The sequence below is a fragment of the Gymnoscopelus microlampas genome (assembly GCF_963454915.1).
Source record: "Gymnoscopelus microlampas genome assembly, chromosome: 19".
Taxonomy (NCBI): domain Eukaryota; kingdom Metazoa; phylum Chordata; class Actinopteri; order Myctophiformes; family Myctophidae; genus Gymnoscopelus; species Gymnoscopelus microlampas.
The window spans coordinates 20,413,328-20,437,415 of NC_139956.1; the positions used below are offsets into that span (position 1 = coordinate 20,413,328).

Here is a 24,088-nt window from a genome sequence, read left to right on the forward strand (position 1 = left end):
CATTTAGTGAGCAAAGACTCAATAGAAATAATCAGAATATAGTTTTAACCACATACACTACCTTTGCAATAGTATTGCAAAGGTAGTAAATATCCGTAACTTTCATTGAGCTGCTCTGGATTCCAACCTCATACATGGGGCGAGAAAGGCAAGCAGATGCATTGATCATTCAAGTTTAAATTTATTTTTATGCTTTACATCCAGCAATTACAGGAGAATAAAAGTAAAATTAAAAAATATCAACTTAAATCAAACTTAGCACTAATAAAAATTTAACAATTATTTTTTCTTTTAAAGGATAAACTCTTAAATTTTCCCTGCCCTCAATATATTGATTGACGAGGAGAGCGAGGTCAGGGTAGGCATTTCTGAAAAGGGAATCAGTGCAGGGAAGACTTGCTTCCTGTCATTCTACAGATCATAGTACATATCCATGGTCCAGAATGTTATCCCCTCCCCAAACATGAACCCGCAATAGACAGACAATATGTCCACTTCTATAATCAACACACACACACAACACTATGTCCTTCATTATCAACAAGACTTTTTTTTTTGTCTCCTAGTTTGACTTAACAGTGTTCTGACTGTAGCAGTTGTATTCAATAGTGGAGGGACTTCACACACATGCTTAATGTGCTTCAAACACAACCGTCCATGAAAAAGGAAAAATTAACTAAAACTAAATTTACAAAAATCTGAGAAAACAAACCTTCACATAATTCCACAACAGAGGTCTGTAGAAATCAGTAGGGGGGGCAACAACTTAGCATTGAAAAGACTACTAAAATTGATTGTGGAACATTTTTGAGGGGTCAGATTCTATTTTGAGAGAGGATTATTACAGGGCACCGTGGAGGAAGGAACTGTGCACCCGCAGAACTAAAATAAAGAGGCGGGCCCTTCCAAACCTCAGTGAGGCCAAGACTAAAGGGAGCCAGCTTAACCAACGCCCTCTATACATCTGTTTCTGCTGGACTGGGACACTTAGCAGTACTACATACAGTATCATAGAGATAATGGGGGACACACTGCCATCTTACTGGATTCTTTGCATTCAAACACCCCTGACTAGCAACCCATTATTGGACCTGGTAAAGGGAACTATATTAATCAGTGCCTCTGGAAGACAAGAGGTATAACTGTAAAGGTTGAAGCTAGCTATGGAGCTAGACTAACCTTAATGTTACTTTAAAAAAAGTAAAAGCCCTCGGATCAAAACTACAAGCTGTGTAAATGGTGTTGGGACAGGTGTTAACGGTGTGCAGGGAACAGAACATTGACTTCAAATGTGACGCAAGAAATCCGAGCACAGAGGGGAGACGTGGTATGGAGACGAGTGGAACGGTCAACTTAAGACAGCGAGAGCACGACACAACCCCCTCCACCCATCCGTCCTGCTGCTATGTGCACCCCTGACCCTCAACCCATCCCTAAATCTGTATCTCCCTCCCCCCAATCCTCTGTCCCATCGTGGGCTGTCAGCGGCGTCTGTCTCTGGCGTTGCTGCGGCTACGGGAGCGTCGTCCGCTGCCGGCGGTGGTCCTCTGGTCCGATGGTCCTCTGGCTCTGAATCCTTCCTTTCGCTTGTCTCCCTCCCTCTCTCGGCCTCGCTCTCTCTCCCGCTCTTTTTCTCTGTCCCTGTCACCTCCCCGCCCGGCCCCACTGGCGGTCGCTGAAGGTGCGGCGGCTACTCCTCCTTCCTCCTTCACCCTGACCTTGAGACGCTCTTTCTTCTCCTCTTCTTGTCGCTTCTTGTCCTCCTCGTCCGCCTCCTTGCGCCTCCGCTCTCGCTCCTTTTGCCGCTCAACGCGGTCTAGGACCCTCTGTGCCGCCTTGGAAGAGAGAGAGAGAACGACTAAGAAAAGCAGCATCTTAGTTACTGATGTAGGGGTGTGTGTGTTTAAGAGAGACATATGAGTGAGTGTGTATGAGGTAGGTATTATATTTGGATTTCAAAATGAATTTCAAATTAGCAGAAGACCAAAGTTACCAAACTTGAATAAAGGAAACATGGGATTAGATTTTTTTTTAAGTCAATAATAAAATTTACATTTTCAAAAACTGACAAAAGTAGGACAAGATAAATGACTTGGAAATAATGTACAAGGAGAATCTTGGAAATGGAGAAAACAGAGGATGCTATACTCAATAAACCAAGCAAGGTTAACGAGCCCAATCGCAATGCCAGAAACATCGCCACAACAGAACACGTTACGGAGAGCAATTTGGATAACCTTCGGTTTATGGACCGCACAGGGGACCATGACTACGACAAAGTAATATGCAAAATGCCAGAGTGACTAAAAAAACAGTTGATAATCCCGGTGAATCATCTGTAGCCTGCCTGTCCAGTTACTTATATAATTACATTTACCACTGCCACGTTGCAGCCTACTAATTATTCCGATATGTTTTTATTTTTATTTTGGTGGGTTCGTTTACGTTTAGCTAGTTAGAATATTAATAGCAGCATAATTATGCCTTATTTGACAAGCATATTCAGCCAAATGTTTTTGAAATGATGGAAATGTATGGCAAATGGTAAAAGGACATAATCCAAATAGTTACAGGCCAAAGGTTATTCATTGTTTTGCAATTGAAGGCCATATTTGATGTGGAAATTTAAAATTAAATTCAAATCTGTCTACAGTTCTGCTTCAAATCTGGGAAAAAATGGTGTGAAAGTGACAGCTCTACTACAGTAGGTGAATGAGTGGAGAGCAGTGAGTGGCTAACCTGCTCCTCAGTGAGGGGAAGCCAGTATATGCATGGAGCTGCTTTGGTCTTCAGGAACAAGTCGTCTAGCAGTTTGGCAGGAGGCTCATCTGCTTTCTCTGAAACATTAACAGGGGAATATTAGGGGTGTGCCGATACACTAATTTCACGAAACGATACGATACGATATTTGGCTCACAACTTCGATACGATTTCGATACGATACGCACTTTTTTTATTATGAAAATATATGGAGGAGAAAAAAAGAAAATGCAAACAAATAATTCTGTTTTTGCATTATTCAGACATGCAAACTTGTAGCTTTTCAGCTACAATAGCCGTTTTGAATGCAAATAGTATGACACCTGACCCGAAAAAAAAACATGTTGTCACTCTTTTCACTTCGGGGCCGTTTGCATGCCTGATTATTATGATTGTAAAAAAAAAAAAAAAAAATTCAAAAACTATATTTTTTTTCCCCAAAACGATACATATCGTCGCGAAAACGTATCGCGATATATCGCGGGACGATATATCGGCACACCCCTAGGGAATATATAATTATAAATACACTGTACATCAAATCAAAACTGTTCCGTCTATAGGTAATGACAAAGAACATCAGCTGCACAATAGAGATAACCGACAGAGGTCTTTCTAGTTGTTGTAGACACTAGCAATGTTAGGGGTGATTTATACTTAGATGTGCACCGTTGACAAACACTGCAACAATAGCAGATCTATAAGCCCAACGTGCTGTGAGCTTGCAGATCTGCTATTTTTGGTGTGTGACAGTGTGCAACAAGCATAAAGCAGGCATTACATGTGCATGTCTATGCCATTGCCTATTGGCATTACAAAGTTATACATGTTATTTTACAGTTTGGATAGTAGAGAAATAGATTTGGTCTAAAAACTAATCTTTAGGATGTGTTTCATGTTTTTTTTGCTCTACAGAAACACTGACCTACAGGACGAATCCACATCTCACCCTTTTTGTCCGTCTTTCTTTCCTTGCTCTTTGCTCGTTCCCTCCTCCTCCTCTCCCTGTCTCTGGATCGAGAACGCCGGCCGTCCTCCTCGGGCCTCCCGAACTCGCGGATCTTATCGCGGTCCCACTCGCGCTCACCACGGGTCCTCTCTCGTCGCTGCATTTCTCTCTCCCGTTCCGCCCACTGGTCCCGCACATTCGTAAACATCACCGGCTCCCTGTCCCGTGTCTCGCGGTCTCTTTCCCGCTCGGGCATCAGCGGGGGCAGTCGAGTGGGAGGGCCTCCTCCCAGTTGGACCCCGCGGTCCTCCTCTACTCGGTTTGGCTTCAGGAGACCCTTGTGGAAGTCCAGCTGCAGGACGAGGAGCAAGAGGCAGAGTTAGATTTGTTGTTCTCAACCACAAATGCAGGGCTGTCACATTAATGAAATGTTACTAGACAATGAATTAATTGTCAGACAAATTGTTGTGATTGACGATTGAATTGTGTTTTCAAGGAACATATAAATACAACTTGTAAACCCAAATTCCCAGGGCAGATATGACAAATAACTTAATTATACTGTAACAATCGGCCTTTACCTTGAAAGGATAATTCTTAACTAAAGGAAAATCAACGGGATCGACAGGTTTTTAACTGAAATTAATTTAATTTCAAGCCACAAAATAAACAATTGACAAATGAAATGGTAAATAAATAATACACTTCAGGCTTTTAAATAAGACTTCTGTCCCTAACTCTTTCCCTAATAAACAAAATAAATAAACAAACATATAAACAAAACAATACTTCTTCCACACGCTCCTTCTGATCACAATCTCATTCAAATACAAATAATAAACAAATTACTCGGACGTAAGCAAGGGTGAACGTCACCGCAGACCGACGCTCCAAACAATAACAACCGTTCACGCGTTACTGTCCAAACGGCCTCTTTCTCCCACACTCTCGAGTAAGTCTATTAGTCCTTATATCCAAATGAAACGATAACGATCTTCCGCACGTCACGGTCCGAAGGTAACTTTCCTCCACCTTATCAGTGATTGGTGGAGTAACTTTCCTCTACCAATCAGTGATGCTATGCTCATTTGAGAAGTGGTTGCTCTCTATTTTAATGATCACAATCTCATTCAAATACAAATAATAAACAAATTACTCGGACGTAAGCAAGGGTGAACGTCACCGCAGACCGACGCTCCAAACAATAACAACCGTTCACGCGTTACTGTCCAAACGGCCTCTTTCTCCCACGCTCTCGAGTAAGTCTATTAGTCAACGATAACGATCTTCCGCACGTCACGGTCCGAAGGTAACTTTAATGTTCGGGGTACCCCATTATCTGTAATCCTCAGGAACAGGAGATCTCCTCTCGATTCACCCGTTCACACCGGTACACAGGTTTGTTTGTTCCCCCCTCCCCCCAGTACCATACCTTCCATTTGAAACGTCGGGTGGCACAAGTCATTCAATCACCCACTGATCAGACCCATTACCCTCACGTGAATTGGAAATGTCCATATAGCTCATAGAGTCCAACATGTTACATATCACTCGTATATAATAACATGCATAAACAGATCAGATGTTACATATCACTCGTATAAAATAACACCCATAGATCAAGCAGATAAATATAATAAATATAATGTGCATTTGTCACAATACAAAGAAATGACAGAAATGACCAGTACCAATAATCACAATAAATAAAATAGGCCATATTTAATAATGTTATTCTTACAAAACATTACGCAATGTGTTGTGAGCTTGTAGATATTTTTGAAAAAAGAAACCTATGTTTGAAAATGTATGAACAATTTTAATTTATACCAATGAATGGAAACTATTTGATTATGGAAAATAATTGCGATCAGGTAATTATGTAATAATTTTGACAGGCCTACACAAATGTTAATGTTATTTAGATAGAGATGCTAGATTCATTGTTTACCTGGTAGTTTCAAATGCACAGATTGTTAATTAGATATGTTTAGACAGATACTAGGTTCCTAGTTTCTTTGAGGCACTACACTATTTGTGATTTTTCTTTTGCCTCGTTTATAGACCAGAGTTCATGCTTCTCTGCTTATTTCAATTTCACACTTGTAAGTCGCTCTGAATAAGAGCATCTGCCAAAATTGTAAATGTAAATTGGTTCATAATAAACTGAAAAAGTATTAGTAAAGGAAGGCTTGGAGACTGATGATAGGGTTCCCCATATTGCATTACAATAAGAAAACAAATAAGTTTAACGGTTTGATAAAAATAAAAAAAACTCGCCAAGGTTCATATTCTGCTGTTAATTCTATGGAACGTACATGCGTATCATGCAAACTTCATTCCTTCACATAACAGCATGATAAATAAACAAGGAAAGTCAGAAATAAGACTGCCTCCAAACTACTGTATTACACTTGTTTCAGCAATGGTATATTGCTACTCGCTACCCATGAAATTAGTCTACAAAAGCATCTGAGTGGTGGGATACCTCATCTTGTTGACAGAAGTCTACGTGTAGGACCTTGGGATTGCTCTGTGGCCATTTCACCCCGTGGAGAGCCGTTCTGGTGGCTACCGCCTCTTCTGATGTGGTATACTAAGGACACAAAAAAATACTATTGCCATGAAACTAACATTTGACAAACAACAGGAAAAACAATAGATTACAAACATAACCCCGGAATAATTTGAGTATTATGAGCGAGAGCTCTTATAACAGGAAGATTTTTCTCTATCTACTGTATAACTAATAAGAGTTTCTATTTCTGAAAAGAAAAATGGTTTAGCGGCAAACAAGTTACTCTCCATCAGGCATTAGAACTATACACCGAAATCATATTGATAGTAGTACAATATGTTAGTAAGTAGTAAGTAAGTATGTTGCAATTACAATACAAATGAGTGCACTTTGCTAAATACTTTGCCATGTACTTTGCTAAAGCTGCAATACAGTCTGCACTCCAAGCTCAGCACCCTCCAAGGTGACAGTGCTTAACTGTACACTATTAGGGATCTAAAACGCCAAAACTACCTTGCAATTTGTTTCACACCATAGCCTCGACACTTTGTTCCCACACAAGAACCTTGGTAATGGCACTGAAACCTATTTACAACCAGTAGAATACCTCAGCAGCACAGATCACTGACGCTGAAGGTTCTCCCATTTTAGAAAGCGTCGCATTTTTCGAACACTATGAGGGTACGGTACTCACCGTAACAAAGCAGTGGGATTTGATTTTGTCAATCCAGAAGCCCTCCTCCACCATGCTGCCAGTCCGGTTCAGCAGCTCCTTAAGCTGGCCCAGGGTGAAAGGTCGTACCTAGGGAGGGCATGAAAGGGACCGTGGTTCATTTAGGGTCAAAGGTCTTTCTAGGTCAGGGTGAATCGGCGTGGTGACGGAAGGTGGCGGTAAGGTGGAGGAAGATGTAAAACCTGTGGTATTTTGGTACTCGTACTCCCTACCAATCAGTGATGCTATGCTCATTTGAGAAGTGGTTGCTCTCTATTTTAATGACGTGACGCGCACGTCGCTTAACACCTACAGTACAGGTCACACAATGGACAATTGATATGCATATAGGCTAATTCCTATGTTAATGTACCTGGCGTGAGTCGGGAGCGTTTGTAAACTTTGATGAAGTGTGAATTTAAAGTAGTTTTAAATCTATGCGTGTGCCTGCGCGTCCCCCTGGCCAAATAAGTGGTTGCTCGGCGTGCAACCCCGTCCACTGAGCATTGCACCCCTGCTACCAATTGACAGATCCCGTCTGCTGGGACTACATACACCTTCTAACAAACATCTGGGAATGCCAACAGACCCAGGGAATGTTGTGCACAAACAACGGTAAGGAAAACAGAAGGTATGTTTGAGCGGCGGAGGACTAACCAGGTTGGTGATGTGAACAATGTTGGAGACGTCAGAGCGCGGTGGTGAGGGCTGCCTGGCTGTGCGCACGGGGTCGTCGATGGTAACAGACACGCCAGATTTCTGTTGACTGATGGAGCGACGCACCAAGCTGTCGCTGGGGGTAACTGTGTGATGGAGGAACGAAGGACAAGATGGGTAGACAGCGACAGAGAGAGATGGCAGTGGATTGTAAAGAAAAACATCATTATTGCATGGCTTACCAAGCCCCTCAACATGACACCTCACAGCCATGTGCTGTTAGTTATGACACGAGAGCTGCAAAAAAACGTATCAGTATGCACACAACTGGCCACTGATTTTCTATTCACCTTTCTTTGCCTCGGCATCGTGTTTGACAGGAGACTGGGCATCCCTGGGTTCCTCACACTGACTGTTCTTCCTCTTGTCTTTGGAGGTCCTGCGCTGTTTCTCTCTCTCTGGCTTTACCTCCTCTTCATCCTCCTCCTCCTCCTCATTTCTCTGTCCATTCTCCTGGTTGTCCATGGACACCACCTAGGAGAGCAACGGCAGGGACTGGTTATTCGGAAAGAGCAAAAGCAACCCTTTTTTGGCCCGAAACAACAATGTGTTTTCACAGTAGCTAGAGATTGACCTCCGCTGGCTGCCCATGCTGACCTGTGTGACAGTGCGTCTAATCTTCAGGCCTTTGTCCTGGTCATTCCTGCTGTTGTCGGGGCCTTGACTGTCCTCGTCCCCGGACAGCTGCAACTCCTCTGGGTGCAGCTCCACCACCGCCTCCTGGGTCACCTTGATGTCCGGTATCAAAGACTGGGAAGGAGAGTGAGCGGAGGGAGGTGGAGAGAGACAAGCATGCATCAACACGAAACAATGTCATTATACCTTAGAGCAGTGGTTCTCAACCTGGCGACCCCCAAGGGGTAAATTGAATAAGGTTCTGACACACAAAAGCTTAACGTCAGTGAAAACGAAGATGTATTACACCAAACACCTAAATCACATTGATAAAATCAATAGAGTTTTTCAACATAAGATGCGGAATTGCAGGGCCGACGTCGGTGGCCAGTGCCATTAGCTAATGGAGCTGTGTAAAGAGGTGCGTATTTTTCCTCTCAGATGCACAGTTTGACTCGAATGTAATATTACTCCTCTCATCAAAACACACGTTTTAGAAAATATATCTATAACTAAAGCCATAACAATGAACTAATATACATTAGCTATTTTATTTTGCATAGTAGTCTCAGTCGGTTTGTGTGCCCTCACGTGTTTGTTCAGTGTGCGCACACGTTTACGTTAGATTGGAGAGTCGTGAAGGAGGGGAGTCGCCAGCCAAAAAGTTTGAGGACCACTGCCTTAGAGCAAGTTCGTTTAGAAACGCCATCACGTTACCAGTCCAATTAAAGGTATTTATGTCCTACTTCCGTTTGTCCGCGCAAAGGAATGAATAATTGCTGAGACAGTAAATCTTAGTAGTTTATAATGGCATATGGTTATACATTCCATTTCGCAAGACATAGCGCTAGATAATTTAACTCAACTGGCTGAAAATGTGGGAAAAAAAGAGTGGTAATAACCTTTAAAGGGACAGCCAGTTGGGATAATCAACAATGGTTATTATGTCTGGTATTGCCTAATGAAGTTTGTCTAAATCTTCCTCTTACTTTCCGTTTGCATTTATACCGCTCTCCTACTGCGTGCTCATTCAGTGACAGCTGGGCAAGCATGTGTACACCTAGCCTGGGACCAGACGAATCTGCGAGTGCAAAAAAAATTGCACTCTGCGATTTGGGTCTGGCACTGCTCCATAGAGAATCCATTTCCTGTTCCAGAAGACGTGTGTAACCAATCAGGGCCCAGTATTCGAATATGGGCAACTGTAATTGGTAGTTGGTTGTAGGTCTAACCAATTGCGTCGAGGGACATTGTTTTGATCCCGCCCCTTGGGAAACAAAACGTCCTCATGTAAGCACCAGACTCATATCCACGCAGTGATATTTGTCTAGCTACGCCAGGCTAGTGTACACCTGGCAGTTGAACAACAAAGTGGCGTACCAAACGCCAACTTGAATTATCAGTTGAAAGTGACACATTGACACTGTTCACAAGGATGAGACTCATTCTGTATTTCGGAGTGAGAAATACTATTTTTAGACTGATACTATACTGTTGCTTTCTGCATATTTAGTTCATTTCATTTTTATCATGTGACATTTTAGTTGGCATGTAGCCCATATGTATTTAACCACATGAACCCTAGTGTCCCTATTCTGAGCATGTCATGAGGCCAATATTCAGCGAAAATAGCAGATCTAAAGCAATCGGCTAGTAAAAAGGAGGGGGCAAAATAGTCCCCTAGGGGGACCTCAGTCAATGAAGTACATATAGAATAAATTTGGCAATTGGCAAAGATAGTAGCCCGATGGTAATGTGGCTGTTGCACTGTCGCCACTAGTGTGAACGCATCATGAGTGTGGTGATGCTGATGGATCTGCTCTATGCCAGTAATCGTGTCAGTACCTGCAGTGAGTCTGTGGTGATGCTGATGGATCTGCTCTATGCCAGTAATCGTGTGTCAGTACCTTCAGTGAGTCTGTGGTGATGCTGATCGACGGCTTCTTGGCTGTCACTGCTGTGCTGGATCCCCATCTCCTCTTCCTCCCTGCTGCGCCTCCGGTCTCGCAATCCCCCGGTCCTCCTCCTCCTGCACCTCCTTCTGTGCTGACTGGGGACGTCTTACTGCCTGCTGAAAGACATCAGGGCCAGGTCACCAGTCAAGAAGATTGAAAACTGAACGAATGACACTTGAAGGAGTGGACACAAAGGCCATTCTGCAGTTGATATATTTGTGACATTTGGTGCAACTGATTGCACGATTGAATAGATCCTTGTAGTCAGATTGGAGATAGGTAGCAAAGTGACTTTAACCTTTAAAGTGAATCACCTCCACATTATTAGATTTCTTAACTACACCTTAAATTATTGGAGGATCAGACAAAACTTTGAATTTCTGGGCATTATTTGGAAGCTGTGTCATTACATTAAGTGGGTGTAATTTTAAATTCTTAAATACTTTTATTTTATGATGGAAAATAAATACCACTGCCAACTCTAAATTTGCAAAAATGTTATACATTTGATTTAAAGCACAAAGCAAGTCTATGATTTGGGTATGATGAAACCTGCATCAGCCGTCAATCGTTGAAACAAATAGCAACCACATGAAGAGGAATACATCATTGTGAAACACAGTCTCTTACAACCATCCATAATTTAAAAGATCTCTGCCTCCACACAGAACGCTTGTCTCAACAACATGACAGGCATACAGAACTCAAACTACCAACACCTACATAAAAGTCACATACATTTACTTCACTACACATGATCCTCAACTCTTTTTGAAGCGTTTAACTGATTTTGAAATTCAAATAGCATGTTCACCCACACACACAATGAGGTGTGTGGGTTCCTATTATAATGGCTGGTACAAATGATTCAACTTTTAATCAGTGCATGTAAAATGTATGGAGCGCAATTTCTGAATCGCTGTAATTTGTGTCCTAAAAAAGGTTGTTCAACTACACAACTAGGAATATCAGGGGGTACTAATTTCAGGTTTCCAACATCTCATAGAGCCAAAGAAAAGATGCAAGAATGTTTGTTGCGTCGTGGACAATATGGGTGACAGGTCTTCAGCAAGAACAGAGCTTGTGGACACAAGAGCCCACCCGTAGGGCTTGTGACAAAAACCAAACAGACTTTATTTAGTATTTTAGCTGTGTGTCTGTTAACACTAATCTGACCCGCTGTGGGTGTTAAACAATTGACAGTAGTAGGCAATTCCCAATTACCCTTTGTATTGTAGTCCCTTGTCACTGCTGACCCCTACTGGCTGGTTCATGGTGTTGACAACCATAATGTCTCCATTAATACACTTGATGTCACCAGCCACTTCTTTTCAGCTGACAGAAGAGTTCACTGGGAGGGCATAACGCATGGGAAGAAACATGCTACTTCTCTCGGTTCCGCACCCGGTCTGAACAGGTGCACTGATCAACCTGTATGAATTGCTGGTGCAGTGACAGAGATTGCCTGCCCAGCTTCCCGCCAGCGAACACAGACAACTGTATTTGTTGAGTGCCCGGCCAAGACCGATGCACTGCGGAAGATTCAAGTCTAGTCTCTCGTGTTGGTGGGCAGCAACTTTAACCCTGCGCCACCCGGACGCCCCTTATAGCACATTAAATTAGGAGATAAAATTGAGCTCTCTCTGAACTCTGTAATTGATGCAGTTTTCTCCTGACTGGAAAGCCCTTTGGATCAACTCTTGTTTTTAAGCGTGCTATACAAATAAAGGTGATGACTTGGATTTGACATGCCCTCTGACTATAAGTTGCACAATGTGTGACATTCAGGCCTGTATGTATGCGTGTGTATGTCTAGTTTACTCACAGGGCAAGGAGATCTTGCGAGCTGCAAAAGCCTTAGGAGTGGTACTCTGCAAAAAGAGACAAGAGGACATACAGAAACCCCATGGGTGTGGGGTGAGATGAGATTGAGACCACACTCAAAACAGCTTAACAGAGAGGAGGAGACAGAGAAAGAGTGGGGGGGAGGGGTGGACGATAAATAAAACAAAAACAAATAAAAAGAGGTCTGGAGGCTCCAATTTAACCACATTAATAAGAGAGGGAGCGGTGCTTGATCGACTAGACGGAGACTCCACACGCGCCTCCTTCTCCACCTCTGCTCTGCTCAAAGACACTGCATACATGTACAGAATAGTGTAGGGGTGTGTGTGTGTGTGTGTGTGTGTGTGTGTGTGTGTGTGTGTGTGTGTGTGTGTGTGGGGGGGGGGTAGACTAGCCCCTGCTCTGTGCTTGTGCAGTCTTGTGGCGGGAGGGGCTGGTGTGCATTAATATCCTCCGCAGCTCTTTGTCAAACTGTATCTTAATGTGGAATGTTTCCAAGTACCTGTCGTCAGAGGACGCTGACAACAGGCCAAGAATAGCTGGCTGGGGGAAGAAAATGCACGACTGCAGCAGTGTCCTTCACCAGGTTTGGGAGAGCACCATTAGAGCCATTATACACTAAATAAATCCTGAGTGTCAATTCAACTCAGGATTGTGTGAGTGTGTATAAATTGACCCTTACGGGTCCGTCTTTACTCAAGAGTGGACTTGAGGGTCCATTTATACACACACTCAAGATTTAAATTGACACTCTGGATTTTGCAGTGTACCGTCACAAGATGCAGAATCACTGAAATCATGTGATGCTGCTATACTGGTAGTAGTGAAGACTAACACTGCCATGATGAACGAAATGGATATACAGAATATTTTAAGGTAAATTCAATTAGAAAATGTCCACCAAATGAAGCATATTTTAAGATATATTTATCTCTTGGTAAAAGCAAATGTACCGCAAATTGTGCGGTGCATCAAGTGAATGATGTCAGCGTTAACAAAAGATCTGTAGAGCAGAGGTGGAGAGCCGTATGTTGGAGACCCCGTAACTCGTGACCAAAGACACGTCCGATTTTCTTTTGGTACTGCAGTTGAAATTCACTGCGAGTTCTTCACATTTATCAACAGTGTTATTTTGGCCTAAGGCGAGATGACTAATGTCATCTGGTACAAGATTTTTTAATTATAACTGCAGTATGGGTGCCAGTAAAGTAAATTGGACTAAGTTAACACAAAGGAGAAATAATTCAGTCCTCAGTTATAGCCAAAATGTCTGGAGAAACAAAAATACAATTTGATTGCTTTTTTTTTTTTTTTACAGTTATACCTAAGAAATGATTACATCTCAAATAGAGGAAAGAAAATGACAGGTCATTTCCTGGTACCATTGACACCTGATTCCTTACTGGCTTGGCTATGGCCCAACCGCACGGCAGTGTGCACTGTATCTAGGCAACAAGGATCCAATCAGAGAAGGCAGAGGAGTGAGGGCAGGGCTTGATTTGAGTGTGCCGATTTGCCGGTGGGTAGACAGGAACTGATCATAGATTTGGATTTTTTTCTTGACGGGGCAGGGGAGGACTTTTCTTGACCGATTGCTGACCAGGGTGACATATCACAGTCTTTAGGCGAGCCAAACCATTTGAATTTGTCTTGCGATGCATTCTGATGGGGAGGGGTGATATCTGCATTGTTAGTGTTCATGAGGGTAAAGGGGTGAAGTCTTAAACAAAACAAAAAATTATAATGTCTCTGATCCCATAGCAAGAATTCCAGGAAAATGTCCAATCTGGCCGTGACGGTTATGAGTTGTCTGTGGTGTTACCATTAAATGTTTATGATGAACTTTCCAATGAGATGTCTATTTGAGAACATTAGCAGTTCATTAGTCTGTGTGTGGCGAGACTTTCCCCACACGTCTTTTGACTTTGTTTCACTTCTGCATTAATATCCTGCAGAAGTGAAAAGTCTGACTGAAATCGTTGGATGAGAAAAAAAAAATCCAGACAGTTCTTATTTCTTGAACCAATTTACACTTCCTTGTCATGAAAAAAAAATGTGTTTGATGGGCGCTCCTTTGCACTCATGTGGGACACAGGAAGTGATTAGTAGAAGAGAGTAGAGCAGAGCTCTCAATGTAGTCATGGGATGGAGGGAGTGTCCAGCTCCAGAGTGGATATTGAAAATTATAATCCACTCTGAAACATCCAGTGATACAGACTAGCAGTTTATTAATAGTGTGGTGGGGGGGGGGGGGGTCCATTCAGTATTTCTTGGCACCTTAGTCCATGCTTGAATGATTGTATATAATCCACACTTCTGAAGGCACAATCATCTGTGTCCCAGATGACTGTATCCAAATCTCTATTGAATGAATCAGTATGTGTCACGGCAACAGTCCAGGTACAAATAATACCAGTTCATTTCTTCAATTCTTTTACTCAGTGTTCAGTTGACTAATTTAAAGTCTCTATTGAGTGTTGCCAGCTAATCAAGACACTGGTTTACGGCTGGTGGTTAAGATTCACTTTATTACTGCCAACTCGGGTCATAACAGCAAAAATGCTTTTAAATGGCTTCTCGTTCAGTCCCAAAAAGATTATGCAAAAAAAGGCTTTTTTGTCTTCCATTGGAGCCCATTCAGCAGTGAAAACGGATTATAGTGTCCACTGTCCATACTAATGTCCTGGATGAAAGTAGCCTATATTTGGGCATAGTCAAAGTAGAGGTTCACAGTCCAGGGCAGAGTGCCATACTCCTTCCCACATGCAGGGGGCAGTCTAGGATTAAAAGTACACAAGTAAAGCAGGAACTGCCTCTGTCCTTTGGTAATTTTCCTCCAGGGAGCTTACAAGATGGGGTAACAAGCTCCCTCCAGTGTCTCTCTCTCTCTTTGAAGCTCTGGAGTGTTGACATTTCTCTGGGCGAAGAAGACTTGTACTCCAGAAGGCAGAACTGCACAATTCAGGACTGAGAGCTTCTAGCCAGAACAAACTCTCCTCCCGTGTGTGGCTGGGTTGAATTGTCACAGACAGCAGGAAGCAGCTCTCTCACTCTCCACCTCTCTCTCTGGAGACCAGGAACTCATCCTCAGAACAGCAGATGGGAGCAGGGGGTGGGTTACTGGCAGATGCACCCACCCCCATCCCACCAAAACACCATGTAGTGCAACACAACATGACACAGTACAGTCCAGTCCAGTTCTGCGAGTGGGCTTCCACACCTATTGGGGGCTGGTTACTGTGGCAACCGCGCTGCTGCAGTTACCATGGCTGCTGATGCTGTCGGCAGTGGTGTGATGCAAGCTGCAGTTCGTGCTGGCTCAGCGTGTCACAGGAGGACTATAGGGGGGTGGGGGGAGGCCTCAGCAGGCTCAGGCTGTTGGATTTACTCAGTGCCATGTGGCTGTAGACTCTGGGCCTAAGTCAGGTACCACCGAGGCGCTTGGGCATAGCGGGGCAGGAGGAAGAGGAGGAGGAGGAGTGGAGGTGGTGTTGGCAGTAGTAGTAGTAGTAGTACTCATCAGGTACCATTAGGGACAATGGAAGAGGCATGGGCACCTTCATAACAAAGCAATCAATGGGGGTTTTAAACAGCAGTCACACCATAAATAGAGAGCGATCATGATGGCGATGCACAGATGGACAGAGATAAGTGAAGGACAAAGCGGGGAGGGGAGACAGCAAGAGAGAAACGAGCATGAGAGACAGAGAGGGACGGAGCCAGGGAGTAAAGAAAGAGAATGAGGAACACAGTGAAAGGAGGAGTAGAAACTAGCCCTGATGCATCTCTCTACACACATACTGTTAGTGGCCATTACTCATGCAGGCCCGAAGGACACAAGACCAGACACACACAAATTGCAGGGAATTTCTTTTGTTTTTTGGATGCATGCTTGCCATAGGATAGCATCAATAGTCTAGAATAGTCTGGACTAGAATAACATCAATAACTTAAAATATATGTCTGATAAGCTGGTTACGTGTGTGTATATAATGTGATTTGGAGGATCCTGTGATTCTGCTTTTAAATTGAATTAAGACTTGTTTGCTCAATTCAAAAGTAATGACACATTAAATCATTACAGAGCTTGCGGCAATGTCATCTCCGCTGTATTAGTGAAGCCATGAATACAAATCAGCTTAGGTGAAGATATTCCAATGCTCGCTGTGCGTACGTGTTCAATTAATTGCTGTCAACCCAACTGCCTCATTGAGGACATTCATGATTTGTAATCTGATCTAAACCAAGGTTTAGTTTCTTTGTGATAACTTGAATTGTGTTTGAGCCTGAAGGATAGCTTAAGGTTAAGTTGTTTCGTTCTCATTCTCACTCTCTCCATCTCTTTCACACACACACACACACACACACACACACACACACACACACGGAGAACACTGATAACAGGGAATATCCATGCTGCCGTCCTCACTCAGTCCAGCTATGAAATAAGTTCTAAACTAGCCTTTTAAGACATCAGACAAAGATGTGCACCAGACAGTTATCAGTGTTAGTCACATGATAGGTTAGTTCACTCCAATTTGCCACAGGACCTCAAACCATCTCAACCCCTTTCTACTACTAACAAGAAAGCTTTTGGCAAACCATGTTAAAATGGATAGCATGATGATTAGCCTTTCAATGTAAAATGTTAACTTCTGACTTTATTAGAAGTGTGCTAAACATCTGTACGAGTACCAGATGCAGCAGTGGCTGTGAAGCAGTTCGGGGTTGTGTTGGTATTGGACAGTTGTCTCTGCTTTATGCTGCTTACTATGGACCTTTTATGTCCAAGTTGGCTAGTGACTGTTAGCGACCCAGAGTGCACCGAAAGTTAACTTGCCCCATGCAGTTAGAAGACCCCATGTGCACCCACCCCCCTCAATAGCCGTACCTCCTCCAGACGACCCTCACTGTTCTCTGGCTCCGCCTCGGAGGCCGGTTGCTGGATCATGGATCCCTCCGAATCTGGTTCCGCCTCAGTCACCGCTGCTGCACTGGGCTCCGTCACCTCCCTGGAGGCACACCAAGAAGAAAAAAAATGTTTGATGACCTGTAAGAGGTATTAGTTGCTGGTATTACCCTGTTTCCAAAGCTAATCACATTCTAAAAGATACCGCTATGGAGAACACTGCCCCCGGGATCATCACCAGCGATGAGGTGACGCAGTCAGGGTGGAGTTAGTGGGCAGGGTTACAGTAGTAGAAGGAAAGACGGGGACAAAGGACACACGGGACAGAAGACACAGGAAACGTAGTGAGAGAGGGCGGCAGAGGACGGGTGCTTGAGAGGCCAATGATCTGGGTCAACCCAGCTATAAATAACTCACCAGCCAACTGACACCAAGGGGTCACAAATACTCCTCAAACTAATTCATAGAGAATTCACACACAGGCAGGCTACTGCCCCTCGCAAGACCACAGACACAACATATGCTCTTAAAATAAGTCACTTACAACTTACAAGTATATGACTCCGTCCAGATTGAAAGCAGCCAATGATCAAACATATCCATTTTGGATGGCCTCGATCATGACCAACCCTTTAGAAAGAGCAGCAAATAAGCTACCTGAGATGATCCTCTTCAATTATGTTCATAGCATAACCTACATAAAACCCTCACCTGTTCTTGTGGGAATCTGTATACTGTAGGTTTATCAACTGCATTCCTCTGACACAACACAGCCTCTGGTAATGTTTTGTTGTATCTTCAAGCAGGAGAGTTGTTGTAACACAAGTCCATGACCCAAGAACTGTACACGAGGGGCTGGGAAAGCCCAGTTCAAGGGGTTTCTCTGCAGATCAGTCACTGGCAGAGAGACTGGTGTCGGCTATACGCCTTCCGTCTCATCCACGTGGCACATAATCTTCATTCTTTTGTACCAGGTCAGTGTGTGTGTGTGTGTGTGTGTGTGTGTGTGTGTGTGTGTGTGTGTGTGTGTGTGTGTGTGTGTGTGTGTGTGTGTGTGTGTGTGTTACAGTCACACCTGCAGTGACGGGGGTCTGTTAGAGGAGACAGATGTTGACTGGAAAGAAAGAAGCACCCTCCATAAACAGGGCTGGAGGAACACCCAGGGCAAGCTGATCACTGATCAATTGTTACACTTGTTTGAAAACTTGAGGTACGGACCCTTGGCTTTTCAAAGACAGAAACCTGCTTCAGTTTCACTTTTCTCCGATGATTCACTTTCATTCTTTTCAAATTTCTATACATTTACAAAATGATGTAACACATTTAACACACGCTCAAGGCAGGTGGAAAAAATAAACGACCTGAGTGAGTCAAAAACTATGACAAAAAATACAAGGGGACACTATCCATCATGACGCAACTAATGACATCCCTTGTGCGCGCCATTCATCTCAAATCCAGGTTGCCATGTAAAATGGAAGTGTCAAAAGTTAACAGTACACTCATGTCTGGTCAGCTTTTTCCAATTATAAACATATAACTAAAAAACGTTGAAAATCTAACAATAGCTAGGCTATGTAAAGAGGAACCAAAACCTCATTATTACTAATCGGACATGAAACGTTGAATATTCCCCAAGGTACAGTGGATGAGGACAAGTATGAATGCCAGTGCCATTTGGGAGATTATGTCACAGCATAAGGACCTATTCACACCGACTGGAGCACTACCAGATGTCTGCTTTAATGACCTCCCCTGACATCAGTCAGATCATTAATTCTACAACCACCCAAAAAAAAAAAGAAAAAAAAAGTCTGTTCTACAACTGCGAAATTTAAAGGTATTCTGTTCATAGACTGCATTGTGGCAGATAAAAAAATATTTTGGAGTCATGATGACAGGAAATCTTTGTTTAATTCATTGATAGATGCTCATCGTCGTCATGCCATGAAATCTAAGCCCATTATTTATTTATGAAAACTGCCCAAGACGTGCAGATCCAAATGGGTTAAGGAAGGGAGACCCCTGCATTTCTTTTCTTTTTTTGTGTCCTTCCCCGTCTCTCCCAACCAACAAAGGACACCGCGGTCCCCCAGACCCCCACACCCGGTGCCCACATGGGCAAACATGCCATGGGTTTGCAATCATCAGGCTACGGTGATCTCATGAAGCGCCCGGTCATTTATACACAGAATGAATGAATGAGGGAGGAGACGAGCTAGCAAGCACCGCTGCTTAGTGCTTTCCCTCTACCGATAATAAGCATAGAAGCAGCTAGCCCTGGTCCAGAGCCTCAGTGAGTTCTCTCTAACGCCCTGCCAGGCACGCTGATCTGCTCATAGACCAAAAATTCCACTGCCGTGCGAGGTCTCAGTCTTTAGTAAAAAATAAACCAAACGATTTCGCTACTCACCGAAACAATGGCTGTTTTGTGTTGTTGAAAGTCTTTTCTCCTGGGTGGGAAGCCTCTCAGCACCCCACCTTCGCTGTATAATACACTTTTTGGGCAGAAAATAAATTATGTCCACCAGACAGAAATGATTGTATTTACTCACCTGCGCCCTCTACAGATCTGGTCAATGGTAATTTATATTGACCAGATCTGTAGAGGGCGCAGTGGAGTAAAGAAATGAATTTCCGTCTGGCAGACATATTTTATTTTCTGCCCAAAAGGTGTATTATACAGAGAAGGTGGGTCCTGAGAGGCTTCCCATCCTCGAGAATAGACTTTCAACAACATAAAACAGACTTTGTTAAGGTGAGTAGCAAAATGGTTTTGTTTATTTTTTACTAAAGTTGGAGACCTCGCACGGTAGAGGACTTGTCGGTCTATGAGAATAGCAGCGCGCCTGGCAGAGCGTTAGAGAGAACTCGCTAACGCTCTGGACCAGGGCTACACTCTCGCTAACGTTTAGCTTCACTATCTTACCCGTTTTTGTTGCCTTCAGACAGCATAATGCCGGGCTATAGATTCCCCAGGCAAATAATAATGCTCTGTCGTAATATTCTATTCCGGTCAGGCGCGGGTTGACTTGAAATCGGGGAAGCGAAAAAAAAAAATCCGGCTGCGGCTTCTGGGGCTTTGAGCACTGCGTCGTTTATCATCAGAGATGCAATGCATGCATGACGGCCATGTTGGCTAGTAGCGAGCTAGCGAGTGAATGAGTGGGGAAATTAATACGGAGAGGAGAGCGAGGGGAGGGCAAGGACCAGTGTTGCCAGAGTTTTTGAGAGAGATAAGCAACCAGGTCTGTGAAAACAAGCCCAAAAGAAGCGACTATTATAGGCCACATGAGCACTGTCTGTAAACCTTCTGTAGGCTAAACATCAGCTATTTGAAAATAGACGGTCTACAAGCTTGGAGCATGTAGATCTGCCTTTTTCAAAAAATCTTTGAGAAGATTTTTTGAAACATTCTTCTATCAACCCAAATCTGGTACAAGACTCCCTGGCACAAAACATTTTCAGATGGGTGGTTAGGGACGAATACATATTAGTTTGGGTGGTCCTGAACTTGAAAATGTTTGAGGAACACTGGTTTAAACAACATTAGGGAACACGCCCAAATAAGCAACTGTACTATAAAAACAAGCCCAAAAAAGCCACAACCACCAATATTTACAAGCAACTTTACAGAAAAAGAAGCCTTAAGTCGCTTATGATAAGCAGACATGGCAACGCAGATTAATAGGAAAAGGAGAGTGAGGGAGGGCAAGGACTCAATTGATTCTCCTCTGTAGAGAGAGAGCAGGCCACGCGGGTTGGGCTGTCACATTGAATGCCTGACAATAAATAATAAGTCTGCCTGTAGGGACTAGTATAATTAACAAAACACTTGGAGAGGATTTACCTCTCACACACACACACACACGCACGCACGCACGCACGCACGCACGCACGCACACCACTGAAAACATACCAGAGAAATAACTTAATAAGTTATGTTTGCATTTCAAAATAGTTCAAGTAAATCTTGTTATTCCAAACTAAAGAAATCAACTTAGTACATTGAAATGCTTGAACAATGATAATCAGTTGCCAATTGAATTAACTGTGTGAAAAAGCATGTTATTTAACACCACAACTCATGTGATATGACATAACATTAGTTCATCCAGCTTTCTCTACAACTGAGACAAAGGTTCTTTTATGCTTTATTGGAAATGGAAACTCTTGTGCTCCCTTGTATTTCAGAAAAATCGACAAAAACAATGCTTCAAATTTACGATCAAAACCGCCAAGGTTCTCATTAAAGCATTCAAAAGAATCTGGTACCCTGAAAAGTTTATATCAAAAGTCATGTATGATTCTTTCAGCGGGTCACATTCTAGCAAATAGCTGAGGAATCAGATTTTGTTTTGCATTGTACATCATTGGTTTGCTCCCTAAATGAAACAATCAAATGACTTAAGGTGCAGTTAGTTGGAGTATTAGCTTAGCTTTATCAGTGAAATGGGATGAAAGTAAAGTGCTATGGTAGGAATCCGAAGTTAAAGGGCGGCAATGACTCAGAAGGTAGAGAAAATTCAATCGGTTCGATCCCCGGCTACCCGGGTTAGTGTCAAAGTGTCCTTGAGCAAGACACTGACTGAACCCCTAACTGGTCCATATGACCAGGTTGGTGCCTTGGATGGTTTCCTCCGCCATCATGGTGTGTGAACATAATGCACATAGTAAAGTGCTTTGGATAAAAGGCGCTGTATAAATGCACCATTTACCATTTAAAAACAAACAAACATCACTGATGGGGTGTAGACTAGAGCACATTATGTGCAGCATAAGCAAAATAGTATTTAAAAGAAATGTATACCTTTATTCAAGGGAGGGGGATGCAGCCCATGGTTCCAAATTTGTAACCAAAGATGAAAACATTTACCTCGTAAAACAAGTTGTAAAAATTGTGTAATATACCATGTTTACACTATGATATCAGTATATTGACAGCAGTAACATAAATTGCCGGCATAGGCAGGGAAGAGCAGGGGAAGAGTCATTCTCACGTCGTCCTCCTTACCATAATGCAGCCATCATGTCAGTGTTTACACATGGTCCCGGTACAGTGGGTACAGTGCTTAATACTAGCGCGAGAGGAGACTATAAGCATGTGAGACTAGGCATTTGGGGATTAAAAAATAATGTGTATGGAACAAACAGAAGCAAACATCCATCTGCAGGCTGGCAGACTCTCTTGTATAACTTTCATTGTAGTTGGACACTTCTCCATTCCACTCAATTCATGCAAAAAAAAATGTTGAACACAGCAGTTGCATCAGGTTACAGACAAGCCTCACAATGTGATGGGCTTGCTGTCTCACACACACGCATGCACAAACATGCTGTGTACAGTTGGAAGAAAGGTTGACCGAGTGTCTCTGTGCTAAACAACCAGATGGCAATTAATTAATGGAGAGTTAGTACACACTTTGTCCACTGTGTCTGTCACCAGAAACAAATTTTGTCAAAACACTTCGGAGGTTGATGTAAACAAACAGCGAGGCTCTGTGGTAAAGAACACCATTCCAGCAGTGACTGGGTGGGTCTGACGTTCAGAGCCCAGAGCAGAGCGCTGCACCTCATATTAAACAGTTCAATAAGTAATCAATCAGTTTATATGAAGCATGTTTGATAGATCAACATTTAATAGAACTAACTAACGTCTCTTATGTAAGCACCATCATGACGCACTGTCATGATGTCTTGTCAACTTTGGCTAAAGTTCATATTTACAATATTAAAACCATGCCCTTGTGATTTAACAATGTATACACTTTGGACGTGCATTCTCTTTGAACCTCCGCAGAATAAGGTGAGTGGTTAATTATCTCAAGCTGGCTAAAGTAGCATTGCGTTAAAGAGAAAAGACTCCAATAACAAGTTTACTGTACAATAATCAGGCACACAACGTTCCAGCCCTGGCCGACGTCTCTTCTCTTTACTGTTATCTATTTCATATTGCACCAGCTACTACTTAGATGTGCACAACATAGCTATTTGATACAGTAGCGTTGCGTTCAGAACTGTAGTCCTCCAGTCTGCAGTCTGATGGATTGTCGTCAAATTAAAATAAGCACAGCCGTCACATGTAGTTCTCTTGATTGATTGATTGAATTGATTGAATACTTAACAGTTTGCAAATAGTACAGTGGTACGATTATACAATGATGCTAAAAGGATAACACAAAAAGCCTTAAGGGCTTGTTTCCATTGTGGTCCTGTGTATTCAATTAATTAACGGATTCATTGCTTTTAAATGCTCAAAAATATTCCTATGGCTCTGTTGCACTTAACTATGTTATGTGCAGCCTCTTAATCTTTAGTTTAACTACATTGTTTAGTTATGTTTCTGTTTGCCAATTCTGTTTTTTTTCTGGCATTCTACTGTTTGTTGTCTTGATGTGAAGCACTTTGGGTTGCAATTTTGTATGAAAGGTGCTATACAAATAAAGTTATTATTATCATTATTAATCAGCACTGAAACGTTTGCTATTTTAGCCTCCTATATGGTCATAAAGACCCATTCTTTTTAATAAAACGAATCGTCAAATATTCACATTCAAATCCTGATCCTGAGTCGGGTACAGCCCTAGTATAGTGATGCGTTCACTTCCATGCTGTGACAACAATTCAGGCATCTTACTAGGTATCGTGCCGTCTTACTGCCGGCATAAAAATCGGCACACATGACGCCAAAATTAAACATAGAAGTGAATTGCGAGCATTTCATGTGTGAAAGGGGTTTGAGGATATTTCAGTGTTTGTCACTGACCTTTTGGTGGGGTGACTTCTCTTCTCTCCTTTATCTGGTTTCTTCCGCTTTTCATCCTCTGTCTCCTTTCCTTGGTGGGCCTTCTGCAAGATCAGAAGTTGAACATAATCAAAACCAACAACCCAAATGAACAAAGAGCTGCAGTTAAGCCCTGGTTTAAAAACGATGCTACGATTTCAACAAAACAGACAAAGATGGGTTTTTGAGTGGGGACACGGCAAAAGAGGAGTTTGTACTTAAGTTGTAAAATGGATCGAGTTCATTGTGAAATGAATTGCAAAGTAGTGAATGAATAACAACATCCACGTAGCTTTGCTGGTGAGTTGGTGGAACCTTGCAAGT

At 42.8% G+C, this 24,088-nt stretch overlaps 1 protein-coding gene across 2 annotated transcripts in view; it reads right to left on the bottom strand.

Moving 5' to 3' along the window:
- Positions 1-165: 165 nt before the first annotated feature.
- acin1b (apoptotic chromatin condensation inducer 1b) overlaps positions 166-24,088 on the bottom strand; it is a 33,926-nt gene continuing 10,003 nt past the window's right edge. Inside the window, exons 6-17 of one of the 2 annotated variants that reach the window (XM_084043425.1) lie at positions 23,747-23,829; positions 16,963-17,083; positions 12,052-12,097; positions 10,179-10,339; positions 8,254-8,406; positions 7,947-8,130; positions 7,597-7,742; positions 6,922-7,029; positions 6,198-6,305; positions 3,710-4,061; positions 2,740-2,837; positions 166-1,835 (exon numbers count right to left, since the gene is read on the bottom strand). In XM_084043425.1, the coding sequence (XP_083899551.1) occupies positions 1,482-1,835; positions 2,740-2,837; positions 3,710-4,061; positions 6,198-6,305; positions 6,922-7,029; positions 7,597-7,742; positions 7,947-8,130; positions 8,254-8,406; positions 10,179-10,339; positions 12,052-12,097; positions 16,963-17,083; positions 23,747-23,829 (1,914 nt within the window). In that variant the 3' untranslated portion in view covers positions 166-1,481. Of the gene's footprint in view, positions 1,836-2,739; positions 2,838-3,709; positions 4,062-6,197; positions 6,306-6,921; positions 7,030-7,596; positions 7,743-7,946; positions 8,131-8,253; positions 8,407-10,178; positions 10,343-12,051; positions 12,098-16,962; positions 17,084-23,746; positions 23,830-24,088 lie in introns of both variants that reach the window. The other variant, XM_084043424.1, reaches the window with a different exon arrangement.